Source organism: Babylonia areolata, chromosome 2 (assembly GCF_041734735.1).
Source record: "Babylonia areolata isolate BAREFJ2019XMU chromosome 2, ASM4173473v1, whole genome shotgun sequence".
Lineage (NCBI taxonomy): Eukaryota > Metazoa > Mollusca > Gastropoda > Neogastropoda > Buccinidae > Babylonia > Babylonia areolata.
Window position 1 is genome coordinate 14,589,016 of NC_134877.1, and position 20,863 is coordinate 14,609,878.

The 20,863-nt window shown below is 44.5% G+C and overlaps 1 protein-coding gene across 1 annotated transcript in view; it reads left to right on the forward strand.

The window, feature by feature from the left end:
• Nucleotides 1–20,863, forward strand: part of LOC143298395 (dynein axonemal assembly factor 9-like) — a 378,176-nt gene that overhangs the window by 7,379 nt on the left and 349,934 nt on the right. The window contains exons 9-13 of the mRNA XM_076611286.1: nt 1,685–1,743; nt 5,209–5,251; nt 7,695–7,750; nt 11,160–11,289; nt 20,559–20,640. Of these exons, the coding sequence (XP_076467401.1) occupies nt 1,685–1,743; nt 5,209–5,251; nt 7,695–7,750; nt 11,160–11,289; nt 20,559–20,640 (370 nt within the window). The remainder of the gene's footprint in view (nt 1–1,684; nt 1,744–5,208; nt 5,252–7,694; nt 7,751–11,159; nt 11,290–20,558; nt 20,641–20,863) is intronic.

A 20,863-nucleotide genomic window follows, 5' to 3' on the forward strand; every position in this document is an offset into this window, starting at 1 on the left:
TCTGTCCTCGGTCGGAGACCAAGCTCTAAGCACTTTACAAACTCAGGGGCCATTTGCACAAACAGGCTGCTGCCTACCTGGGTAGAGCCAGCTAACAGCTGCCATTGGGTGCTCATCATTCGTTTCCTGTGTCATTCAATCAGATTTCAGGCACGCATACATACACACTCAGACAGACATATAACATTTTACATGTATTTGTTTATTTACCCAGCCATGTAGGCGGCCACACTCCGTTTTCGGGGGTGTGCATGCTGGGTAAGTTCTTGTTTCTATAACCCACCGAATGCTGACATGGATGACAGGATCTTTAACACGAGCATTTGATCTTCTGCATGTGTATACACACGAAGGGGGTTCAGGCACTAGCAGGTCTGCACATATGTTGACCTGGGAGATCGGAAAAATCTCTACCCTTTATCCATCAGGCGCTGTTACCGAGATTCGAACCTGGAACCCTCAGAATGAAAGTCCAATGCTTTAACCGTTTAGCTATTCCCACACATGCTGTGTGAACATATTGCACACCTGTTGACCAGCACAATTTTTTTTGTGTAGTTTATACACAGTTTTGATTTGGAGCATGCCAGTGTGTGACGTGCAAATATTTCAGTACAACTTACTTGACTTATGTCTCTTGACTCTTTGTGGAGCAACTCTTTGTGCTGCAACAGCACTCCTCCAGCAGACTCGGTTTTGGGCTGTCCTCTTCAGCCAGGTCCATGCCCATCCGGCTGCCTTCATCTCATCCTCCATGCTTCTTCTCCAGGTCTGCTTTGGTCTGCCCAACTCTCCTCTTTGCTTGGGGGTTCGACGGGCGCAATAGCCGAGTGGTTAAAGCGTTGGACTGTCAATCTGAGGGTCCCGGGTTCGAATCACGGTGACGGCGCCTGGTGGGTAAAGGGTGGAGATTTTTACGATCTCCCAGGTCAACATATGTGCAGACCTGCCAGTGCCTGAACCCCCTTCGTGTGTATATGCAAGCATAAGATCAAATACGCACGTTAAAGATCCTGTAATCCATGTCAGTGTTCGGTGGGTTATGGAAACAAGAACATACCCAGCATGCACACCCCCGAAAACGGAGTATGGCTGCCTACATGGCGGGGTAAAAACGGTCATACACGTAAAAACCCACTCGTGTGCATACGAGTGAACGCAGAAGAAGAAGAAGAAGCTTGGGGGTTCCATTAAAGTGCCTGTCTTGTGTTGTCGTCTGGAGGCTTTCAAAGGGTACGGTGTATCCAGCCCAATTTTCTCAAGGCCTGACTAAGCGCGTTGGGTTACGCTGCTGGTCAGGCATCTGCTTGGCAGATGTGTAGCGTATATGGATTTGTCCGAACGCAGTGACGCCTCCTTGAGCTACTGAAACTGAAACTGAAACAGCCCAATTTCCTCCTCCTGATCTCCTCACTGATATGCACCTGGTTGTTTCTTCTCCAGAGGCAGGTGTTTGATTATGGTTTCTGGCCACCTGATGTTTATAATATGGTGCAGGCATCTGTTGATGAAGGCCTGTAGTTTGTTTATGTTCGTCTCTTATTTCAGTACAAGCACATACACTTTCACGCACATGTCTACATTTCTAACACTTTTTTGTTTTTCAGTCTTTATTATCCATGTCAGTTGTTGGTTGCATCACCCTCACTACATTACACAGTGTCTTCTCTGTCCTCATTTTCAGAATCTGCCCATACTGGAGCGTCAGTGGAAAACCATGATGGACTGTGTGACCATGGAAATGTGAGTAGATTGAAGGAAAAATTTTGACGTTCAGGCCGTGGTTATACTGAACCGTGCCAAACGCGCCGCACGTTTTGCGGCGCAAATTGCGCGTTCGGTTTCAGGAAAATCCTTCTCTGGGCTTACTGGGGACGGGTGAATGTGGTTATGCTGAGCCGTCTTGGACCCGTAAATTTTACGCCGCGTTTTGCACGGTCGTGCAAACCGAGCGCACGCGGCCGCACGGGTGAAAAGGGACTAAACTCGTGCTTGATTTTTTGGATAAATAACGACACTTCCTTTCCAACATGGACGACGAGAGGTTGATCGCTGCAGTGAGGATTCGAACTTTTATCTATAACAAAGACGACAAGAACCACTGGTTTCATTCTAAAATACGCCACGAATTTCTCTTCATCACTCCATAGCTGGGGCATAAGATGATGATATGCGCCATGAAGGTGTCGCACTTTGTTGATGGGATGAACGGCAAATCGACGATTTCTTCTGCCTAATTGTTTTTTTCTCCACCACCACCACAAAAGCAGCTTCTTCTTTCTCGTTAGCGCCATTTTCTCATATGTATGTGCCTGTTTCCGCGGGTATTGCATCAGCGCAAGCAAAACCTGCGGCGTGTGTGGTACGGTTCAGCATAACCACATGCGCCGCTTAATTTGCGCCGTAAAACGTGCGGCGTGTGTTGCACGGTTCAGTATAACCACGGCCTCAGTCTTATTTTGTTTTTTTCACTATCATTTATTTACCACTTTTATTTATCTATTTATTTTTGTTTTCTATTATTATGTTTTGAACATGCTTGTCCAGTTTTAATGGGTCAACATTTTACAAAGCAGCGACCTTTTAAAGCTGTGGAAAGCTGAGTGGATTTTTTGAAAATTTTCGACTTCCAGACTTGTTTGGCTTTTTCACTGTTATTTGTTGGGAAAAAAAAAGTTTCATTTATTATTGTTATTATCTTTTGAACATTATTATTTCAATTTTAATGGGTCAAGATTTTACTGAGTAGGAACCTTTTAAAGCAATGGAAAACATACAACACATCACTCCTTACCAGGATAAAACTTGATTCTGTTTACTCAAATGCAAAAAAAACAAAACAACAAAAAAAACAAAAACAAAAAACAACAACAAAAAACAAACAAAACAAACAAACAAAAAAAACAACCCCAAAATACCCAAACCAAACAGAAACAACAACAGCAACAGCAACAAAGAAACACACACCCCATAGGAACACTGATAAACAGTCTGGCAGGCAACTTGACAGACAGATCAGATATTATCATGAAATGTGATTTTATAGATCAGATATTATCATGAAATGTTAAAAATCACATCCAGATTATCATGAAATATTGAACACCACACCCAGATTATCATGAAAAATGTTGAAAATCACATCCAGATTATCATGAAATGTTGAAAAAAAATCACATCCAGCTCTTTCACAAGTACCGTAGTTCCCAGGCTATAAGGTGATACAGTGCATAAGGCTCACCATCTGAATGTAAAGAACAATTGTTTTTAACATGAAAAAGACAAACACATCAGATCAGCCACATATGCCAAAAAATACTTTCAAATTCGAAAGATCAGTTCTGTCTGACATCTCCTTACTGCTCAAGCCAACACAAACTCTGGTGTGCTCTCTTGTCTTGTCCAGACTTGGTTATTGTAACTCACTCCTCATCGGTTGTCCTCAGTACTTAATGCATAAACTCCGGAAAGATCAAAACGCAGCAGCAAGGTTTTTTTTTTTTTTTTTTTTTTTTTTTTTTTTTTTTTTTTTTTTTGCTGCCCCATCATCTGCACCGTTTCAGTGGCATTACTCCCACGCCGCTCATTTAGATTCCCCCATACACGGCCACACCCGGGTTTGTCCGTCGCAGTTCCAGCGTTGGCAGTCCACAGGGAACCATCGATGTTAGGTTGCCTGGAGGCCACACACCAGAGGAGACCCTGCACTGCTGCTGAGTCACTTCGGTGGTGTTCAGTGGTGCCTGTTCTGATTTTACGTACTTAGGACACCACCTACTAAGCCCCCTACTAACGACAATAATGGCTTAGTCGCGGAGCCAGACTGAGTGAGCGTCCCTCCCAGAGTGGAGACCGCCACCACGTCCCTCAAACAACAGCCCCCGACGAATCCGCCGATACTGACGACATTGACAGGACTCACCCCAAGCACAGAAGTGGAGGGGTATCGAAACTGAGGTCACCATGAGAGCAGGGCAGCAGCAGCAAGGTTAATCTTTAGAACCAAAAAGACTGACAATATCACTCATCTTCTGCATTCTCTTCACTGGTTACCCATTTCTGTCCACATTCAGTATAAAGTCGCAAATCTTACCTTCAACTCCATTTCGTGTGCTGCCCTTCAGTATTTGATGGAAGTCATTCAGATCTACAAACCCCCACGACATTTGAGATCATCTTCCGATTCACGGCGGTTACTCGCTCCCCGTGTTGATACCCGATCCTTCGGTGATTCTTCCTTTTCTCATTCAGCTCCATCTGTATGGAACAGTTTACCTCACGATCTTCGCCACTCATTTCAGTCTTTTAAAACTGGTCTGAAAACACATCTTTTTGAAAACGCCTATACATAGACCTGCCATCCCTTTCCAGTGAGATTCAGTTACGTGTGTGTGTGTGTGTGTGTGTGTGTGTGTGTGTTGTTAAACCTTGATGCATTAACTTGTTAAATCAGAATCCAGTCCGCTGGCCCTGCTTTCATTCCCGGTCAGCACTTTGCTTTTTGATTTGATATGGATATTTATGTATAGCACCAATTCTCGGTTGGAGATTCAAGTTCTAAGTGCTTCACAGACTCGGGGTCATTTGCACAACAGGCTGCCTACCTAGGTAGAGCTGACTGATGGCTGCCAGATTTCAGGCACGTACACATAAACACTCAGACATGTAACATTTTACATGTATTACCATTTTGTTGATTTACCCTATTCTCCATTTTATGGTATATTTTTTTAGGTTATTTGAAGCACTAAGTCTTTTAGAAGACATGCTCTGGTCACTTTTATAGCAGCAGTGCTTTTTTTTTTGTGTGTGTGGAAGACTGTTGACTTTTCTCAGTAATTTTTATTTTAGTGAATAAGGTGAGTAGTAATTTTTCATGCTCATTTTTGTTTATATCTCATATATCTCAAGCAGAATGTTGCTTGTGCATGAAATCATGTGAGGTTATATGGATTACGAAATGAAACAGTGTATTTGAGAGAGAGAGAGAGAGAGAGAGAGAGAGAGAGAGAGAGAGAGAGAGAGAGAGAGAGAGAGAGATGCTCTTTCATTTAATGTCTTTTCACTTTGGGTGATATTTGGCATGTGTGTATGTAGGGGGTGGGTGGGGATGTGTGTGTGTGTTGGTGTGTGTGGGTGTGTGAGTGTGCATGCGTAAATGCATGCTTATATTTGTATTTATATGTGCTTGAATGTTTTGTTTGCCAGAGGCAAGAACAAAGGAGTTCTCACCCAAGGCAGGATATCTGAGGTATGTTTTTCTTCTGTTTTTTTTTTTTCTCTCCATTGTAGATTTTCAGGGATGTGAGAGCTAGGCAGAAATGCTGTAAAAGCCCCAGAAAAGCCCCAGAGGCTGTTCCTGAGATAATAATAATAATAATAATAATAATAATAATGGATACTTATATAGCACACTATCCAGAAATCTGCTCTAGGTGCTTTACAAAAACGCTTATGTTAACATAAAACATTATATCTATGTTACATACACACACCAAAATGTGACCACACACACACACACACACATACACACACACACACACACACACACATACGCACACACACACACACTGCATACATACATTTTAACATACATGTGTATCTAACAGCTACCCTAACACATACGCACACATAGGCAGATCTGAAAATTCCGAGAGAAAGTGGAGGAGAGGGAAGGGAGTGAAGCGTAGGTATGATGTCGCTGACAACAGCTATAGCAATGTGACTGCTGATGTATTTGACGACAGAATTGGAAAAAAAAAAACAACAGCCTGCTGCCACACTCTTTTCATCAGTCCTGATAATGAAAGGCCTGTTTCTAATCTGTTCTGTGTTGATGGAACTAACTCTTGTGCTTGACCATTGTGCGTTACTTAGATCAATCTGAGAGTCTGTTCTGAGTTGTTTTGTTGAAATCTAGCTTGCTTTGAATTAAAAACAACAAACAAACAAACAGAACACACTTTCTTCTTCTTCTTTTGCGTTCACTCGTATGCACACGAACGAGTTGGCTTTTACGTGTATGACCGTTTTTACCCCGCCATGTAGGCAGCCATACTCCGTTTTCGGGGGTGTGCATGCTGGGTATGTTCTTGTTTCCATAACCCACCGAACGCTGACATGGATTACAGGATCTTTAACGTGCGTGTTTGATCTTCTGCTTGCATATACACATGAAGGGGGTTCAGGCACTAGCAGGTCTGCACATATGTTGACCTGGGAGATCGTAAAAATCTCCACCCTTTACCCACCAGGCGCTGTCACCGTGATTCGAACCCGGGACCCTCGGATTGAAAGAGAACACACTTTGAATTCAAAACAACAGCAACAAACATATAAACAAATGATTCACTCCTGTCCTTGGGAGTATACTGATGTACCCATGGCCTGATTTGACGATAATATGTTTTTTTACACTGAAACCTAGTTTTAACAGGGAACACACACACACGTACATGCACACATGCACATACCCTCTGGTATACGCGTGTACATAGACATCCCCACCCCATACAGACACAGATGCAGACACAAGCACGCAGACATAGGCATGCACGCGCGCCAAACAGGGCACACACGCACACACACACTCACACACACACACACACACACACACACACACACACACACACACACACACACACACACACACACACACACACACACACACACACACACACACACACACACACATGCACAATTTTTGTCCCTGTCTAGCCACTAGGGCCACTCAGCACTTTATAGAACAAAAGCCGCAACATTTGATAATGGATTTTTGTGTGTGCTGAAATTATGTCAGCCGATGATGTGGTGATACACTTGATGACTGCAGTTAGTTACCTATGTTATTCAGATTTGGGATCTATAGCAGATGTACCAAAGATTCATTACATTACAAGCAGAAAATATGTTGTTGTTGTTTTTATTCCAGACTTTAAGCTTATAGGAAACACCGTTCTTTCTTTTGTGTGTTTTATGTGCTGTTTAAAAACAGTTCATATTGATCCCTTGCAGAACAGTGAAACATTAGTGATTCATGCACTGTTGTTGGGGTTTGTAAACTTTTTTTTTTTTGTGTGGACAGTTTCAAGGGGGCTTTGCTCCCACCCCCCTCCTCCCTAGATCCCCTCCGTTAAGGTGTCACCTTTCCTTCACATCAGGGGCTTATGCAGCCTCCCCTCCTTTCCATGGCTACAGTATGCTTTTTTTCTTTTTTTAAATTTTTTTTTAAAAATTCAATCTCTCTCACATTCCTGAATATGTATAGAGAGATTAGAATTTCTGACAATGATGAATTAAGCTTGAAAGAAAATAAAAAGATACTAAATAATTTGAAAATTTCTTCCTAAACTTGAGTTGGTGGATGGGGAGAGTTGCCAGAATAGAATGGTTCTTTCTTTTCTTCTTTTTAACTGAATTTGGAACCAGGTTTTTTTGTTTTTTTTGCTGAACATTTTACGTTATGTTGAATCATAACTGTGTCTTGTAGTATTTTGCTGTGTCACATTGTTTTGTAGAATATTGGTTGAGCCTTTTTTGTTTTGTTTTTCAAAATGGATGTGAAGAGTTCATACTTGAAAACTTTATTTTTTTTAACATGATTATTAGTCAGAATGGTGTCACCTTGTTTGTTTTTTTCTAAAGAGAAATGAAGTTTCAGTTGTTGTTTTTTTTTTTGTTTGTATCTGTTACAGCCTCTGTGCAGCTTTTACCAGCATGGCCTGGTTGGAAACCACAGGCATAATTCTGGGTGAGAACTATAACACAGTGCTTTTCTGCATCACTCTTGGAAAGACATAGCGATATATGTGTTGCGTGCATGCGTGCGTATGGAAAGACATAGCGATATATGTGTTGCGTGCATGTGGAAAGACATAGCGATATATGTGTTGCGTGCATGTGGAAAGACATGGCGATATATGTGTTTGCATGCGTGCGTGCATGTGGAAAGACATGGCGATATATGTGTTGCATGCATGCGTGCATGTGGAAAGACATGGCGATATATGTGTTGCATGCATGTGTGCATGTGGAAAGACATGGCGATATGTGTGTTGCATGCATGCGTGCATGTGGAAAGACATAGCGATATGTGTGTTGCATGCATGCGTGCATGTGGAAAGACATAGCGATATGTGTGTTGCATGCATGCGTGCATGTGGAAAGACATAGTGATATATGTGTTGCATGCATGCGTGCATGTGGAAAGACATAGTGATATATGTGTTGCATGCGTGCATGCAATGCATGCTCAACCAATAGTTACCAAATTTCACATGAATCATTGAAATATAATTTTGACACAAGATGCTGAAGTCTCAAGGCAAGGGATGCAGTTGTTTACTTGTAACTTGAAATTAAACACAGAAATAGTAAAATGTCAGTGTCTGTCGATGTTGAAGGCTGTGGGCTATGTTCTTCATTCAAATGTCCGCCACTTTGACCAGACCAGTGGCTAATTTCATCTCTTTCAATTTTCCAAGAATTATCGGATGTATTATACACCAAATCATCATTACCTGGGTTGAATTCACTGTCAAGAGTTCCATCATAATTTCATCAGAGCATCTCCTGTGCAGTAAGCCTTTGATGTTTTGCCATATTGATGTGGAAAACCAGAAAAAAAAACCCACATTGACTGTTCAAATTTTGGAGTGAAACTTCGCATGCCTGTGAGGAAGGAAGTTAAGTTCTAGTTACTTCCCTTCCCTAGCAGTTTAATGCATAATAGTGAGCTGATAAACCGGTATATGTGAATGGGTTTCTTCGCCTGACTGCTAGGCGAGCTCAGGTGGAGAATGGCGATCAGAGGCACCGGCCTAGCAGGCGGGCACAGGGTTGAACGCGTTAAGGAGCTTATTGGCAAATATAAGAAGAAAAGAAAGAGAAACACCCGTAGGTGCTGGGGAGGACCCAGAGAAGCACATGCCTCCACCCACCCTTGGAACAATCCTGCACCACCCTTGGAGGCCTGCACTCTGTTCACGATGGGTGCAGGCACGCACAGGACACGCCACTGAGAATTCAAGGGACATGACTGCTCCCGAACAGAGGCAAAAGAGACCACAGGATGCAACTCGTGACAGCCTTAAAAGAGGTATCCCCATGGATATACCGGCCAGTATTTCATGACTGCAGAGCCCACCGGCAAAAGGACACCACCCTCCAGCTGCTGAGCACACCCCACAGACCAAACTGCCCCTGCCTGCAGACAGATGAAGACAGTGCCACTCCAGACACAGCCATACGGTCTTATGTGCCCTCAAGAGAGAATCCCACTGTGCTGTTCAGCAGGTGTTTTTTTCCCCCAGATGTGATGGGGTTTTTCTGCAGTTGAATCTTTTATTTAGTTGGGCAGTCCTGATATGGCCCTGTGTGTGTGGTCGGCTGGACTACAAGCAACAATGTGAAATGTTAAAAAGTTACTTCTGCTGCTAGATGGCAGCAGAACATGACTGTAGGTCAGATTTAGACTGGGCTGAAGATGCCAGGGAGACTCTGCTAACAGAGTTACAGCCCTGAGTAAAACAACACTGGCCTTGCAGCACATTATACATTTGAACTTTCTGGCAAGTTTGGAGCTCAATGGTTTCTGCACCAGAAGTCAGGGGATATCAGTCCGTCAGCCTGTCATTGGGTTGACAGGCAGATTTGTCTCCCTTGAATCTTGTTTGAAGTCTCCCAGTATGTGTTCAAGTGAGTGGGCAATGGCAGTTTGGTTTTTAATTGGGGGAGGAATGCATAGTTTTAGTGATTTTTCCCCCCACAAATTCTTTGCATGATGTTTGAAACCATGGTGAGTAAGCATGTATGACTTGTTTTATGTTTCTCTTTGTAATTGTTATACTGTAATTTGTTAAACAACAACAACAACAAACAAACAGTTAAATCATCTTCAAATTCAATATAGTTGGCAAGTGGAAGTTGACTGAGCCTTATTCTGATGATAATAACAAATCACCAACAACAATGATGATAATATAAATGATGATAACTGTAGGGAAGTCCATTGTGAACAATGAAGACGTCATTGACTTGGGAGATGAGAACACAAAGGCCAATGTTGACACAAATGACGGGCGCAATAGCTGAATGGTTAAAGCGTTGGACTTTCAGTCTGAGGGGCCCGGGTTTGAATCACAGTGACGGCGCCTGGTAAAGGGTGGAGATTTTTACGATCTCCCAGGTCAACATATGTGCAGACCTGCTAGTGCCTGAACTTCCTTCGTGTGTATATGCAAGCAGAAGATCAAATGCGCACGTTAAAGATCCTTTAATCCATGTCAGTGTTCGGTGGGTTATGGAAACAAGAATATACCCAGCATGCACACCCCCGAAAACGGAGTATGGCTGCCTACATGGCGGGGTAAAAACGGTCATACACGTAAAAGCCCACTCGTGTGCATACGAGTGAATGCAGAAGAAGAAGAAGTTGACACAAATACGGCTGCACTGTGGACAGGCAGTAACAGATGTGGTAATGATAGTAATAGTTAAATTACATCACTGCTACTATTGCTACTACTTTTGTTGTCATTGAGTCTGCAGCTGTTTCCTCCCCCCCCCCCCACCTTCCCCTCACCATTCCTCCCTCTACCCCTACTTTTGCTTTTTATTTAGGATTACATGTATATTGCAGTTCTTTTGCAGCATTTGTACAAAACCTGCCATTTAGCTTGTTTTGGGGGAACAGGTATACTGCAAATTCTTTTTGCAGCATTTTGTGCAAAAACCTGCCATTTTGCTTTTATGTAGGAACATGTATATACCAGTTCTTTTTTTTTAGTATTTGTACCAAAACCTTCCATTTTGCTTTTATTTAGGAACATGTATATTGCAAATTCTTTTTGCAGCATTTGTACAGTAGTAACCTACCATTTTGCTTTTATTCAGGAACATGTATATTGCAAATTCTTTTTGCAGCATTTGTACAAAAACCTGCCATTTTGCTGTTATTTAGGAACATGTATATTGCAAGTTTTTTTTGGGTTTTTTTTGGCAGCATTTGTACAAAACCGGCCATTTTCAAAGTAAACATTTGTCTGAATAAAGAATGTTGAAAAAAAAAGAAAAGAAAAAAAAAAAAAAGAACAGGAAACAAACAAACAAACAAACAAAAACCCGGCCATTTTTTAAAAATTATTTTTCCTTTTCTCCAGGAAGTGCAAGGTTCCCTTTGTGGTGTTTGGGAAGAACAGCAGCAAGGCGGTGTTGTCATCAGTGCAGAGTGGCACGGCGCCCCCGGCCAGTGACCAGCAGCTGACCCCTGCCGACACTGTGGGGCACATGGTAAACACACTGACAACAACAACAACAACAAACAACAACAGTTCAGTTCAGTTCAGTTCAGTTGCTCAAGGAGGCGTCACTGTGTTCCTACAAATCCATATACGCTACACCACATCTGCTCATCAGACGCCTGACCAGCAGCATAACCCAACACGCTTGTCAAGCCTTGAGTGCATGCTTATATGTTTGTGTACCTATCAGAGCGGATTTCTTTTTACATAATTTTGCCAGAGGACAACACTCTTGTTGCCATGGGGTTCTTTTTTCAGTGCACCAAGTGCGTGCTGTACATGGGACCTTGGCTTTATCATCTCATCCAAAAGACTAGACGCTCAGTTTGATTTTCCAGTCGAACTTGGGAGAAAGGACGAGAGCAGGATTTGAACCCACACCCTCGTGGACCGTCTGTATTGGCAGCTGAGCGTCTTAACCATTCTGCCACATTCCTCCTCCCAACAACAGCAACAAACAATAACAACATTATTGTTTTTTATTTGAATGTTTTAAACTCTGGAAGATTTAAAAATTTTTTTTTTTTATAGCTTTTTGAGTGAAAAGGTTGATGTAGTAAATAGTTTTTATTGTACTTTTTTTACCCTGATTCTTCAGTGCATACAAAACTCTGCTGCCCGACTCGTCCTTAGAAAGAAAAGATCTGAGCACATCACTCCTCTTTTGCAACATCTCCACTGGTTCCCTGTCTCACACCGATTAAAGTGCAAGATCAGCACTCTATGTTATAGATGTATTCACAAAACTGCCCCTTCCTATCTCTGCGGCTGCCTTCACCTCTACACTCCATCTCGCTCACTACGATCGGCTTCAGATCCACTCTGTTTATGCATACCCAGATTCAAACACTCGACTGTTGGCCGCCGTTCTTTCTCTGTCTCTGGACCTTGCAATTGGAATGAACTTCCTCTTTCGCTTCGTCAAGTCTCCACACTCAGCTCTTTCAAGTCTGGCCTTAAAACCCACCTCTTCCCAAAATAGCCTCCCTGGCCTGCCTCTTCCTTGTCTTTAGTTTCTACAGTTTTAGAGTTATGCATGCATGTGAATGACTGGTGCGAAAGTACTTTGATTTGTCTCTGCACAAGATTCAGCGCTATATAAATACCATTATTATTATTATTATTACCCTTGACTTGAAGTAGATGCCTTGAGATGGCTTTAGTAGTCGGCGAGGCTCTGAGCACCATAATTTGATCTGACACGAGAGAGAGAGAGAGAGAGAGAGAGAGAGAGAGAGAGAGAGAGAGAGATTCTTCGTTTGCAAGGGTAGTAGATATGCAGTGTACATTTAAAAAAAAAAAAAAATTTCTTACATCCAGCCCTCACCTTAGAGACTAAAGTAGTAGAAACAAATTGTAAACATAATGTAAAAAGAGTTTAGTGTGCGTCTGCTTGAGTAAGACAAGAGAGAGAGAGAGTGTTTGTGTGTGTGTGTGTGTGTGTTTGTGTGTGTGTTTTGTGTGTGTGTCAGAGAGAGAGAGAGAGAGAGAGAGAGAGAGGGTGTCGTTAGCTTGCATCTTATTTGAATCAGTTTGCCCAACGGTGTCTCTTTTTCTCTACTCGCTGTCTTCTGTTCTCTCCCTTCCTCTCTCACTCATTCGCTTCTCTCTCTCTCTTTGAGACTGTGTCAAACTGGGATTGAATAGGAACAGGAACAAAAAGTGTAGAAAGAAGAATCTAACTATATAAAGACTTTCTTTCTCTGCCTTTTTACCGTACTGTTTCTTGTTCTGTGTCTTGGCCAGCCAGTCCTTTCTCTCCCTCTTTCCCCTCTCTCGCTCTGTGCCTATCTTCCTGTCTGTCTTTCCCCTCTCTTTCCCTGTGCCAATCTTCCTGTCTGTCTTTCCCCCCTCTCTCCCTGTGCCAATCTTCCTGTCTGTCTTTCCCCCCTCTCTCTCTGTGCCAATCTTCCTGTCTGTCTTTCCCCTCTGTGTGTGCCTATCTTCCTGTCTGTCTTTCCCCTCTCTCTCTCTCTCTGTGCCAGTCTTCCTGTCTGTCTTTCCCCTCTCTCTCTCTGTGCCTATCTTCCTGTCTGTCTTTCCCCTCTCTCTCTCTGTGCCAATCTTCCTGTCTGTCTTTCCCCTCTCTCTCTCTGTGCCTATCTTCCTGTCTGTCTTTCCCCTCTCTCTCTCTCTGTGCCAGTCTTCCTGTCTGTCTTTCCCCTCTCTCTCTCTGTGCCAATCTTCCTGTCTGTCTTTCCCCTCTCTCTCTGTGCCAATCTTCCTGTCTGTCTTTCCCCTCTCTCTCTCTCTGTGCCAATCTTCCTGTCTGTCTTTCCCCTCTCTCTCAGTGCCTATCTTCCTGTCTGTCTTTCCCCTCTCTTTCCCTGTGCCAATCTTCCTGTCTGTCTTTCCCCCCTCTCTCTGTGCCTATCTTCCTTTCTGTCTTTCCCCTCTCTCTCTGTGTGCCAATCTTACTGTCTGTCTTTCCCCTCTCTCTCTCTGTGCCAATCTTCCTGTCTGTCTTTCCTCTCTCTCTCTCTGTGCCAATCTTCCTGTCTGTCTTTCCCCTCTCTCTCTGTGCCGATCTTCCTGTCTGTCTTTCCCCTCTCTTTCTGTGTGCCAATCTTCCTGTCTGTCTTTCTCCTCTCTCTCAGTATGCCAATCTTCCTGTCTGTCTTTCCCCTCTCTCTCTGTGCCAATCTTCCTGTCTGTCTTTCCCCTCTCTCTCTGTGTGCCAATCTTCCTGTCTGTCTTTCCCCTCTCTCTCTGTGCCAATCTTCCTGTCTGTCCTTCCCCTCTCTCTCTGTGCCTATCTCCCTGTCTGTCTTTCCCCTCTCTTTCCCTGTGCCAATCTTCCTGTCTGTCTTTCCCCTCTCTCTCTGTGCCGATCTTCCTGTCTGTCCTTCCCCTCTCTCTCTGTGCCAATCTTCCTGTCTGTCTTTCCCCTCTCTCTCAGTGTGCCAATCTTCCTGTCAGTCTTTCCCCTCTCTGTCTGTGCCGATCTTCCTGTCTGTCCTTCCCCTCTCTCTCTGTGCCTATCTTCCTGTCTGTCTTTCCCCTCTCTTTCCCTGTGCCAATCTTCCTGTCTGTCTTTCCCCTCTCTCTCTGTGCCGATCTTCCTGTCTGTCCTTCCCCTCTCTCTCTGTGCCGATCTTCCTGTCTGTCTTTCCCCTCTCTTTCCCTGTGCCCATCTTCCTGTCTTTCTTTCCCCTCTCTCTCTGTGTGCCAATCTTCCTGTCTGTCGTTCCCTTCTCTTTCCCTGTGCCAATCTTCCTGTCTGTCTTTCCCCTCTCTCTCTGTGCCAGTCTTCCTGTCTGTCCTTCCCCTCTCTCTCTGTGCCGATCTTCCTGTCTGTCTTTCCCCTCTCTCTCTGTGCCGATCTTCCTGTCTGTCTTTCCCCTCTCAGTGTGCCAATCTTCCTGTCTGTCTTTCCCCTCTCTTTCAGTGTGCCAATCTTCCTGTCTGTCTTTCCCCTCTCTCTCAGTGTGCCAATCTTCCTGTCTGTCTTTCCCCTCTCTCTCAGTGTGCCAATCTTCCTGTCTGTCTTTCCCCTCTCTCTCTCTGTGCCAATCTTCCTGTCTGTCGTTCCCCTCTCTCGCTCTGTGCCTATCTTCCTGTCTTTCTTTCCCCTCTCTCTCTCTGTGCCAATCTTCCTGTCTGTCTTTCCCCTCTCTCTGTGCCAATCTTCCTGTCTGTCTTCCCCCCCCCCTCTCTGTGCCAATCTTCCTGTCTGTCTTTCCCCTCTCTCGCTCTGTGCCAATCTTCCTGTCTTTCTTTCCCCTCTCTCTCTCTGTGCCAATCTTCCTGTCTGTCTTTCCCCTCTCTCGCTCTGTGCCAATCTTCCTGTCTTTCTTTCCCCTCTCTCTCTCTGTGCCAATCTTCCTGTCTGTCTTTCCCCTCTCTCTGTGTGCCAATTTTCCTGTCTGTTTTTCCCCTCTCTCTCTGTGTCAATCTTCCTGTCTGTCTCCCCCCCCTCTCTCTGTGCCAATCTTCCTGTCTGTCTTTCCCCTCTCTCTCTCTGTGCCAATCTTCCTGTCTGTCTTTCCCCTCTCAGTGTGCCAATCTTCCTGTCTGTCTTTCCCCTCTCTCTCTCTGTGCCAATCTTCCTGTCTGTCGTTCCCCTCTCTCGCTCTGTGCCTATCTTCCTGTCTTTCTTTCCCCTCTCTCTCTCTGTGCCAATCTTCCTGTCTGTCTTTCCCCTCTCTCTGTGCCAATCTTCCTGTCTGTCTTCCCCCCCCCCTCTCTGTGCCAATCTTCCTGTCTGTCTTTCCCCTCTCTCGCTCTGTGCCAATCTTCCTGTCTTTCTTTCCCCTCTCTCTCTCTGTGCCAATCTTCCTGTCTGTCTTTCCCCTCTCTCTGTGTGCCAATTTTCCTGTCTGTTTTTCCCCTCTCTCTCTGTGTCAATCTTCCTGTCTGTCTTCCCCCCCTCTCTCTGTGCCAATCTTCCTGTCTGTCTTTCCCCCCTCTCTCTCTGTGCCAATCTTCCTGTCTGTCTTTCCCCCCTCTCTCTCTGTGCCAATCTTCCTGTCGGTCTTTCCTCTCTCTCTCTCTGTACCAATCTTCCTGTCTGTCTTTCCCCTCTCTGTCTGTGCCAATCTTCCTGTCTGTCTTTCCCCTCTCTCTCTGTGCCTATCTTCCTGTCTGTCTTTCCCCTCTCTCTGTGTGCCAATCTTCCTGTCTGTCTTTCCCCTCTCTCTCTGTGCCAATCTTCCTGTCTGTCTTTCCCCTCTCTCTGTGTGCCAATCTTACTGTCTGGTTTTCCCCTCTCTCTCTGTGCCAATCTTCCTGTCTGTCTTTCCCCTCTCTCTCTGTGCCAATCTTCCTGTCTGTCTTTCCCCTCTCTCTGTGTGCCAATCTTACTGTCTGGTTTTCCCCTCTTTCTCTGTGCCAATCTTCCTGTCTGTCTTTCCCCTCTCTCTGTGTGCCAATCTTACTGTCTGGTTTTCCCCTCTTTCTCTGTGCCAATCTTCCTGTCTGTCTTTCCCCTCTCTCTCTGTGCCTATCTTCCTGTCTGTCTTTCCCCTATCTCTCTGTGCCAATCTTCCTGTCTGTCTTTCCTCTCTCTCTCTGTGTGCCAATCTTCCTGTCTGTCTTTCCCCTCTCTCTCTGTGCCAATCTTCCTATCTGTCTGCAAGAAAAGATAAATTCATCAAGGAGGTCATGGCAGTATTCTTTTTCTTTCTGTTTTTTTTTCTTTCTTCTTTGTTTATTGTTTCCTTACCTCCCCCACCCCCTCCACCTGATGTCCTTTTTGATTGATTGGTGAAACACAACTGTCAATGTTTTTTATTTATTTATTTTTTATTTTCTAAGTCAAGGAAGTGAAGTCATATATGCATTGATAACAGATTCCGGCAGTTTACGAAGGGTGGATTGAAAGGTCATATCTATACAGACATCTGTCATTTACTTTGTATGTGTGACGAGCAGACATAAGTCTTGGTTTTTGGAGACGAGTGAAGAAGTATGGGGAGTGGATGAAGGGTGGAGACAGATGCAGACTCTGATGGTTTACTCACTGTAGGTCTTGCCCCTGCATGAAGGGGAATGTAAACAAATAAACAATAATCATATCATTTATAAAATGGAAAGTATTTAGACTGGGAGCTTGTCAAGGTCTGTCGGTAAAGTAAAACCTAAAATTTGCAGATGTTTTGATGTGCAACTGGCATGCGTCATTGCTCAGTTCTTGAGCAAGAGAGAAAGCAGGTGGCAGAGATAGTGAGAGAGAGGGGGGGGGGGGGGGGGGGGGGGGGGGAAGGTATGGATGGATGCAGGCAGGTAGGAAGGAACCTTGCGAACACTGATTCCCTGACCAGATGCCAGCACTCAGTTCAGTACCGACGGGCACAATAGTCAAGTGGTTAAAGCGTTGGACTTTCAATCTGAGGGTCCCGGGTTCGAATCGCGGTAACGGCGCCTGGTGGGTAAAGGGTGGAGATTTTTCCCATCTCCGAGGTCAACATATGTGCAGACCTGCTAGTGCCTGAAATCCCTTCGTGTGTATACGCAAGCAGAAGATCAAATACGTATATACGCACGTTAAAGATCCTGTAATCCATGTCAGTGTTCGGTGGGTTATGGAAGCACGAACATACCCAGCATACACACCCCCGAAAACGGAGTATGGCTGCCTACATGGCGGGGTAAAACGATCATACACGTAAAAGCCCACTCGTGTACATACGAGTGAACGTGGGGGTTGCAGCCCACGAACGCAGAAGAAGAAGAAGAAGTTCAGTACCGTACCTTGTGCGCTATTGTCACAACTCACTTTGCATTCCAAAAGACTCCTGGCTCCAGGGTGAGTGATGGCAGTGATTAAAACCAGGGGAGTATCTCCTTTCTTTGCTGATCCAACTGCCCAAGTTAATCAATCTCTTGAGGATGGTCTCATGATTTGGTTGCACAATATATCATCCAGAAACTCATACGGCTGGATGCTTTCTCATTGTTTTGAGCTCAAGAAAAAATGCAAACGTAATTGCTTGGAATGGAACATTATTTTTTTTTAAAGCTGAAAAAAAATACAAGGAAAAAAAAAACACACCACAAAGCAGGAAAAAAAATTTTGAGAATGGAAAAAGAAAGAGATAACCCAACCTTTTTGAACTTGATGCATGGAAATTGTTCCCACAGCAAAAACCACAAATGCTGCTGATGAGACTTTTTTTTTTTTTTTTTTTTTTTTAATAGAAATTTTTAATCTTTGGACTGATTTCTTTCTTTCAAAAACCCTCGTTTGACGACAGAAGAATGTCAGACACGAGAAAAGCACCAACAAAACCAAAAGGAAAGGAAGGACAATGGCCATGCATGCAGTGAGCATTTCCATCAGCTAGCATCCCGTGAAAACATGGACAGCGATGACATAGGAGCCAATAGAACAAAACTGAGCGCCGGGTAACAGGAGACAGGCAAACACGGCATGTTTTTTTTTTTTTTTTTGTTTTTTGTGTGTGTGTGTGTGTGTGTGTGTGTGTCCTGACAGACTGCAGATGACGCACACGGATTTGACGGGAAAGCAGGAGAGGTGGGAGGGGGGAGGAGGAGGAGGAGGAGGGGTGTTTTGGATGGATGGGGGCGGGGATGGAGGGGGGAGGGGTGTCCTGCTGGAATCGGTGGTGGCGTTATCCTGGCATCACATGTCAGATGTGGTCTGAGGAAGCTGGACACTGGCGGAAAGCTCAGGGGACTGGTGTTTGGGGATGGAAGTGGATTTTTTTTTTTTTTTGGTGGGTGGGGAAGGGGGTGGGGTGGGGGGGGCGGGGGGGGGGGGGGGGCATCAGGACCCCGGCGTGAAATGTGAGCATGACAGAGCGGGCTGGGCAGGTGATGGGGAAGTGGAGGGGAAAATGCCAGCCCCTGGATATTGTTTTGTCTCTGATGGATATTATTATGCCAACTGAAGTGGGGGTTTTTTGTTGTTGTTTTTTGGGTTTTGTTTTTTTCGTTTTTTGATTCTGTGTGCAGATTATTTTTGTCTTGTGGTGTGACAGGAAGCGGTATGATAGAGTGTTTGACATGTATGCACACACACAGAAACACAGACACACACACACACACACACACACACACACACACACACACACACACGTTCATACATGAATGTGTGTGTGTGTGTGTGTGTGTGTGTGTGTGTGTGTGTGAACATGTAACTGGGTTTTGTATTACTATGCAAATGCACACACACACACAACATACACACACAGACTCCCACGCAAGTGGAGTATTCACTTTGAGGTATCGCATCTGCCAAGGAAGCGAGAGAATCTAAATGCACTGGTTCAGACACCACAGTTGCCAGTATTTTCTCCCCCTCCACTAGACCTTGAGTGGTGGTCTGGATTCTGCTCATTTGTATAAGATGATAAACCGAGGACTTGTATGCAGCATACCCTTAGCGCATGTAAAAGAACCCACAGCAACAAAAGGGTTGTCCCTGGCAAGTTTCTGAAGAAAAATCCACTTTGATATGAAAACAAATAATCTTAACAGGCAGAAAAAAAGGGTGGCACTCTCACTATAGTGACGTGCTTCCCTGTGGAGAGCAGCCCAAATTTGACTCAGAGAAATCTGTTGTGACCAAAGAGCAATAGAATACTGTATACAGTAGCCACCCACCCACCCACCCACACACACACACACACACACACACACGCACACACACACACACACACACACACACACACACACACATGTTCACACATTAACAAACATATGTGTGTGTGGTGTGCATGTGTTGTACAAACAGACTCATCAGTACTCTCAGGCAAGTATTACCTCTTGCATAACCACACCATACATCATCATGGACCACCTTCCCCTGTCTCTCACTCTCCCACAGAGTGAAATCAAAATTGAAATCAAAATCTTTTATCAGGGGAAAAAAAGAGTAATCTAATAATAATCTGTTTTTATACAGCCCTTGCAGAAAAAAAAGGGGAAAAAAAAAGAAATTACGTAATGAAAAACAGCAACCGAAACATCAAATACATAAAATTAACACGTGAAAACAGAAAAAAGTGCCAAAAATTCATGCCCGTCAGATCAAAATGACCAAGCCGGCAGTCTACAAAGCTGTGAGACATGGACCATGTACAGGAAATAGATCAGAGCACTGGATTAGTTCCACCTCTGATGCTTGCATTAAGATCATAGGGGTCTCATGAGAGAGGACATAGTTTTCAACACGGCATTGCTTCACAGAGCAAAGATGAAACACTCTTCATGAAATCCTGGCTTCGGTGGGTTGGACGTGTAGTCCGAATGGATGACATACAACTGTCAAAGGTGGTGGTTGGACATGCACCCCGAACGGATGACATGCAAGTGCCAAAGGTATTCTTTTCTGAGCCGGCTGCTGGTGCAAGGAACATTTAAATACAACTGAACACTTGGAGGACTACTCTTTGGGGCCTGCAGCATTCATGTCCTTGGGATCTGGACACTCCGCACTGACCGCAGCACTGTCCTGGTGACTGGCTGTGTAGAAGGGAGTTCTGGCGTTTGAGGAGAGGCGTCTCCAGGACCCGGACTAGGAAGTGTTCATCCTGAAAAGAGATAAGACAAGATCCATCATCTGTTGCCTGCCCCAGCTGCATTCTTATCTCCGGGGATCACTGACGTCGTCATTGTTCGCAGTGGACTAACATGATGATGATGAATTTTGAGAATAAAAGTAAACTGCAGAGAGACACAGTAGTTCATACAGAATTGAAACAAAAACATAAAGAGTACTAGAGAGAGAGAGAGAGAGAGAGAGAGAGAGAGAGAGTTGGTTCAAATTTTGGTGTGTGTGTGTGTGTGTGACAGGTGTGTCAGGTGATGTCCCCTCGAAGTCCTCTCACCTGTACCAGGACCTACTTTGTGTCCCCTCTTCTGAACGCCCTCAATGGTGAGTCATGCTTGATTGTTTTGTTCGTCATTTCGGCTCCTCCTCTCCCGCACTCCCACTCCCTGCCCTGGAGGCTGGGTCTTATTTCTGGGCGTTTCTGGTGTCAGTTTGTGTTTTCTGTGTCTCATGTTTTTGACATGTCACTTTTCTTGTGGCTGTTCCCCCTGTCTTATTTCTGGGCGTTTCTGGTGTCAGTTTGTGTTTTCTGTGTGGCCAGTTTTTG